Source organism: Austrofundulus limnaeus, unplaced genomic scaffold (assembly GCF_001266775.1).
Source record: "Austrofundulus limnaeus strain Quisiro unplaced genomic scaffold, Austrofundulus_limnaeus-1.0 Scaffold1, whole genome shotgun sequence".
In the NCBI taxonomy this organism is placed as follows: Eukaryota; Metazoa; Chordata; class Actinopteri; order Cyprinodontiformes; family Rivulidae; genus Austrofundulus; species Austrofundulus limnaeus.
Window position 1 is genome coordinate 921,653 of NW_013952403.1, and position 6,991 is coordinate 928,643.

The following is a 6,991-nucleotide window of genomic DNA, read 5'->3' on the forward strand; positions in this document are numbered from 1 at the left end:
TCCCCCGCCTCCAGGTGGAGGACCGCCGCCACCCCCACCGCCCCCAGGCTGTGGGCCGCCGCCTCCTCCGCCTTTCTTTGGAGGTCCTGGCGGGCCTCCACCACCTCCTGCATTACCAGTTGTCAAGCTGCCTTACGGGCTGGAGCCAAAGAAGACGTACAAGCCTGAAAATGTGATGAAGAGGGTCAACTGGACCAAGGTACGGTAATCTGTGTGTTTTACCTTGACTGAGTGTCAGAGGCTTTCTACTCAAACAGAAAAAAAATGTATTCGATCTCTGCACTTTCACACGAGCAGTCGATCTACACTTGTTTCAGAGGAGTCCGTGTTTTGCTAGTCTTCACAATAAAATGCAAAGTTGAAAGTTCAAACCGGGAGAAGATTTATTCAAATGCACTTTTAATCTTCTCAAACAGCCGTTCAGCCACACGCCACACTATTCCGCTCTCAGCACTCATTTCAAAAGATTCAACAGTAAACAATTTTCACTGCTCAAATGTCATTGGATTTGCACAATCTTAGCATAAATGAAATAAGAATAGGTTGTGCAACGTTCCATCCCATTTGAATACAATTTCAATGATGTATTCTTCTCCATCTGTGTTCTGTTTTACTACAAACAATTTATCAACCTCGCCAGGAAGTGTTAGTATAGGCATGATGTCTTTTCAGTGATACTTGTGTGACTTGGTGCTTTAGGTTTTAATTACTAAACACAATTTGAGAATATATATTTTGGCATCATTCTGTGTGAGGTTTGTTCAGTGGCTTTAGTGCAATAATATCATTTGTTTTAAACTAGGTTAGGTCAATTCCAAAAATATACCTTTTATTTTTGAAATGCAAAATATGCCCAGAAATATCGAAGCTGCAGATTTAAGCCTGTGTGATTAAAATTGTAACTGACATATGGTAGCATCAAACAGTGATAACATTTCTTAACGTAATGCAAAACAACACAGGTTTTATATTTACAAATGTTACTTTGACTCATTTAAGCTGTAACTATTACGTCAAAAGAAGCACAACGTGTTTTCAGACAGGCCGTACAATCTCAGTCAGTGGACGGGAACCTATAGAACTTGTTCAAAATAGGTTGGACAAAAAGGTTTGAACTGTGCAGCCAACAAATGCACAACTGCTTTCAGAAAGTTTTCAAACTGCATGAGCAGAGATTTCAGTCAGCTTCCTTGAAAAATTTATTGCCAGGATGGTCAGAGTTTGCAGAGCTGTGATCAAAACCAACCAGCTGATTTGAGGAATCAAAGAACAGTAAGACTGAACTGCATGTTATCTGGAATGCGATTCGGTGACTATTTAATGCACGTCACATTGCTTCAGAAATGAAAAAAAAAAAAAATGCACCTATGCAAATTAGCGTAGGTAATGAATTAGAGCAAATATCCGTTGTTTTTGAAAGTACACATAAATAGGCAAAGGTGCAGAGGGATTAACTTTGCCTCCACGGGAAATTTAGTTTAATGATGCAAATGAAGTTCATATCCACCTGAAGAAAAACAATCTGCTTCTGTTCTGTCAGTGAGGTGGAACATGACTCAGGCTACTCTGCGTGGCAGATGGAGGTACAAACAGTCAAGACTTGACCACTGTTTAAGCAGTTCATAAAAAAAGAGAAACATCACAGTGTTTTGGAAGCCTCATTACTTCCATCTTTTATAACACTTCTAAAGCTTGACTTTACTGCACTATACTGTTTCACTTAAAAATACAATTACTTCAGATTTTGTATGTTCGTTATGTACTGCAACATGTGTACCATGATCTCCAGTTACAGATATTTATTGTACATGTACATTTTTGAACATCTTATAGTAATTTACATTTTATAATTAAAAAGGGGAAAAAATGATTAAAGAAATGTGGTGGCAGTGCTTTATTAGCAAATGAGTCAAGTCGTGTGCACATTTCTGAAGTGATGAAGTGAAATGACAGCTTTGCTTAAATGTAAAATGACTTTAAATGTCTTAATATTGCCCATATGTACATTTAGAAAGTATTAGTAATTAAGATTAAATAGGGGATGGTGCACACGACAAAATAAACACCAAACACAGCAATTGTTTTCTAGCTTCCATTTCAGTTCTAAACTCAAAGCCATTACCATTTATATAATTACATTTTAGCTCAATATCAATATGCTGATCACAGACATTTATGAGGAGACGGGAATGACTGAACAAAGGAAAACATGGATGCGATCGGATGAAGAAAATAACTTCTGGTGCACAAAGCGCCATGAGACAGGCTCATATTTAAGCTCCACATTAGCTCATTAGCTCAAGTCTTAATAAATGCCTTCCCTCAAACACCGAGAGGCTATCTTTATTCCATTCAGGCTCAGCGAGAAAATCCCACAGTCACTTAATGGACCAAGAGTTCAATAACAAATATTAAGACAATTATGGAACCAATATGTTTGGTTTAGAGAAAACAAACTAAAGAAAAAATAGTTCTGAATAATTCTCTGTTGGGTTTTGATGCAGTGACTTACAGATTCACACGGACTCTGATTTTTTTTTTAAAATAAGCTGTTACTATCAGTTGAAGTACATGTGTGTATCTACAGCATGTACACACATTTAATCCAGCCAACCTCAACATTCACACAAACTCACACACACTTACTCCTACAGTCAATTTTGAATCACCAGTTAACCTAACATGCACAGGCTTAAGGACGTGGGAGGAAGTCAAACTATGCAATGAAAAACTCTTGCAGGCAGGTTTTATGGGAACATGCCAACTTCAAACTGAAAGGTGCGAGCTGACCGTCTTGCTGCTGACCTTTCTGTTTTGAGTGGTAACACTGTCAGTGTTATTACACCTAATTTTAGCAGAAATAATTGTGTAGAATAAAAGCAAAAATAAAACAGGTTTTGATTTTTTTTTTTTTTTGCATTTTTCCCTCACATATTCATTTAAATGGTTTTCCCTGAAATCCTTGACATGACGGGCTGAATATAGTAAAATGACGGGCTGAATATAGTAAAATCATGGGCTGAGTATGGTAAAATAAAGGTCAGCTTTATTTATTTTTTTATTAAAACCACACAGAATACAAGACCATATAAGAAGAGGTTGCGTAAGCCTCCTCTTATCACCATTACTACAAAGCCTTGAGAATGATTGTGGTGTACCAGCTGGAAGTTTGTCTGCTTTGTAAAAGTTCTTTGCTTACATCTATTAAAAAAAAGCTCTGGTTTTCAGGAAGTTAATGACAGCAGTAGAATAAGTGAATTATTAGTCCAGATCCTATATAAAACGTCACAACAGAAGTGCTACAGAAGCTCTCCCAGTTGCTCTCAGCAGAATGTGTAGCAGAATTATAGTGTCACACACATCATTAGATAGTAAAAAAAATAAATAAATAAAAAACCTGCAACAGTTGAAGTTTATTTGTCTTGGAATCTATTTTTAAGTAAGTAAGTAAGTATTTTTACACTCCTGTTGGTTTTTTTCCCCTCCTGAGCAGCACAGCGGGAATGCAAGAAAAAGTCAGAAAGCCCTCCTTAGTGGTCTACTGTTGTCTCACTGTGTATCTGGTTGTTCCATTTCAGTCATTTCACTCAGTACAACATGCAGTTGTATATGGGACACGCGTGCCCTCGCGTGCCTGGCTGAAGCCACCTCTAATCACGTCTTTAGTCCAGTGACGTGGTGACGTTGAACGTCTGGTGACAGGCTCCGCCTTCACCCTATAAGTTCGGAGTCACCAGCATCATTACTCAGTTCTATCGCCCTTCACCTTGCGATAGTCACCTCTAAACCTGAGCTCACATACAGTGGGGAGATCAAGTGTTTGATACACTGTTGATTTTTTAGGTTTTCCCACTTGCAAAGCATGTAGAAGACTGTAATTTTTATCATAGGTACTCCAACTGTGAGTGATGGAATCTAAAACAAAAATCCAGAAAAATACAATGTATGATTCTTAAATAATTAATTTCCATTTTATTATGTGACATAAGTATTTGATACACCAGAAAAATGAAACTTAATATTTRGTACAGAAACCTTTGTTTGCAATTACAGAGATCAGACGTTTCCAGTAGTTCTTGACCAGGTTTGCACACACTGCAGCAGGAATTTTGGCCCACTCCTCCACACAGATCTCCTCTAGAGCCTTCAGGTTTCGGGGCTGTCGCTGGGCCACACGGACTTTAAGCTCCCTCCAAAGATTTTCTATTGGATTCAGGTCTGGAGACTGGCTAGGCCACTCCAGGACCTTAAGATGTTTCCTACGGAGCCACTCTTTAGTTGCCCTGGCTGTGTGTTTTGGGTCGTTATCATGCTGGAAGACCCAGCCACGACCCATCTTCAGTGCTCTTACTGAGGGAAGGAGGTTGTTGGCCAAAATCTCACGATACATGGCCCCATCCATCCTTCCCACAAYATGGTGCAGTCGTCCTGTCCCCTTTGCAGAAAAGCATCCCCAAAAAATGATGTTTCCACCGCCATGCTTCACGGTTGGGATGGTGTTCTTGGGGTTGTACTCATCATTCTTCTTCCTCCAAACATGACGAGTGGAGTTTAAAGCAAAAAGTTCTATTTTTGTCTCATCAGACCACATGACCTTCTCCCATTCCTCCTCTGGATCATTCAGATGGTCATTTGCAAACATCAGATGGGCTTTGACATGCGTTGGCTTGAGGAAGGGCACCTTGCATGCACTGCAGGATTTTAATCCTTGACGGCGTAGAGTGTTACTGATTGTTTTCTTTGAGACTGTGGTCCCAGCTCTATTCAGGTCATTGACCAGGTCCTGCCGTGTAGTTCTGGGCTCATTCCTCACCTTCCTCAAGATCAATGATGCTCCACGAGGTGAGATCTTGCATGGCGCCCCAGACCGAGGGAGATTTTTCGTTATTTTGTATTTCTTCCATTTTCTAATAATTGCACCAACTGTTGTTGCCTTCTCACSAAGCTGCTTGCCTATTGTCCTGTAGCCCATCCCAGCCTTGTGCAGGTTTACAATTTTATCCCTGATGTCCTTACACAGCTCTCTGGTCTTGGGCATTGTGGAGATGCAGGAGTCTGATTGATTGAGTGTGTGGACAGGTGTCTTTTATACAGGTAATGAGTTCAAACAGGTGCAGTTAGTACAGGTAATGAGTGGAGAACTGGAGGGCTTCTTAAAGAAGAACTAACATGTCTGTGAGAGCCAAAATTCTTACTGGTTGATAGATGATCAAATACTTATTTCACACAATAAAATGGAAATTAATTATTTAAAAATGATACATTGTATTTTTCTGGATTTTTGTTTTAGATTCCATCACTCACAGTTGAAGAGTACATATGATAAAAATTACAGTCATCTACAAGCTTTGCAAGTGGGAAAACCTGAAAAATCAACAGTGTATCAAATACTTGATCTCCCCACTGTAGCTGCTGCTAGTTAGCCCAGCTTCTAAGGTCCTTAGGCTAGCTTTACTGGTGCTAACCGCGTTACCTGCTGGTTCGTGTGTCTGCCGCTTGACCCTACTTAAGTGACCTTTATTTTCTGCTGAAAATCTGTTTTGTGTTTCACGATGAGCACAAAACCACCTTCGAAGAAACCAAAGTCTTCTGTTCGCCCCTGTCCTCAAGGGTGCGGCTTTAAGCTTCATGAGAAGGACCAGTATGAGGCCTGCCCGGCCTGCCTAGGAATCATTCACACTCAACGGGCGCTTGTGGAGCCCGAGTCCTGCCGGGCCTGTGCCGGACTTTCGCGTCCGACACTGGAGAGGAGAGTGAAATTCCTGGAGAAAATGCTGGGGGAAACTGCTGTTTTCCGACAAGACCCGCTACTCTCGGAAACCAGCCAGACGGCTCAGTCCGAAGAAGATGAGGATTCGGCGGTCGAAGCCCCCACTGCTAGCTGGGCGGACCAGATGGAGCATGAGACGACCTCACCCGACATCGAGGGGGGCGAGACCCAGTTTCTACTGGATCTAAACCAAGAGGAGGACGATGTTCTGCAGATGGAGCAGGAGGTTCACAGTCTGTCCGAAGATGACGAGGAGCCGTGCCCAGCTCACTCCACCCCCGCTGCTGAGAGGGTGGACCAGGATTCGTCCGTCTTGTCCCTGTGCCGCGGAGCTGCTGCTAAACTGGAGGTACAGTGGCCCGACCCCCCACCTGCACAAAAGCCGTCGAGTTTCGCAGGGTTTTATCTGCTGTCTGAACCGGCTGATGTGAAGCACTGTCTGCCTATGTTTCCGGACTTTGTGTCAGAGCTGACGTCTTCCTGGAGCAAACCGCTGTCCATACGTGCCTTCGTGCCCAGACAGGATCAGTACTTGGGACGTGGAAGGGGCAGACCAAGCATGCCTGGTGGGCATCCCTCCGATGGAGCCTTCTTTAGCTGCTTATTTGGCTCCGTCTCACAACCAGGGTGTGAGCGGGCCCACCCTGCTCCCTTCCAAGCCCTGCAGATTCTCTTCGGCACAGCTGGAGAAAATCTACAAAGCCCAAGGTAACACCGCCCGTGCGCTGAGCTCCGTCACCATGCTTCAGACCTACCAGGCCATGGCCTTGGCTGAACTGGCAGCTCAGATGCCACAGGAAAACCCCCTTTTACCCCCGCTGAACGAGATCAGACTGGCGTCAGACCACATTTTGCGTGTGTCCCGCTGTGCAGCGCTGGCTCTGGGGAAAGGAATGGCTTCTACTGTGGTGGGCAGAGGCACCTGTGGCTAACGCTCTCAGACGTTCCCGACAAGGACAGAGCGGCCTACTTGGATGAACCGATAACGCCTACAGGACTGTTTGGTCAAGCGCTTGACGTCATCCAAACCAAATTTGAACAGAGGAAGAAGCAGGCTGAGGCACTTCACTGCATCGTCCCCAGACATGACGCGAGGCCCAAGGCCCCGAGCACATCCAGGTCTGCGTCTCATCCTTTTCCATTCAAGAAGGCGGCGACGCCCGGGACTTCAAAGGCCCAGTTCGCAGAACCTTCCAGCAAGCCGCAGTCTCCCCGTCAATC

General features: G+C 43.4%; 1 protein-coding gene across 1 annotated transcript in view; it reads left to right on the top strand.

Moving 5' to 3' along the window:
- The window catches only part of diaph2 (diaphanous-related formin 2), a gene marked incomplete in the record, with an annotated part of 345,782 nt that overhangs the window by 150,242 nt on the left and 188,549 nt on the right, over positions 1 to 6,991 (top strand). Inside the window, 1 exon segment of the mRNA XM_014003088.1 lies at positions 2 to 199. Coding sequence (XP_013858542.1) covers positions 2 to 199 — 198 coding nt within the window.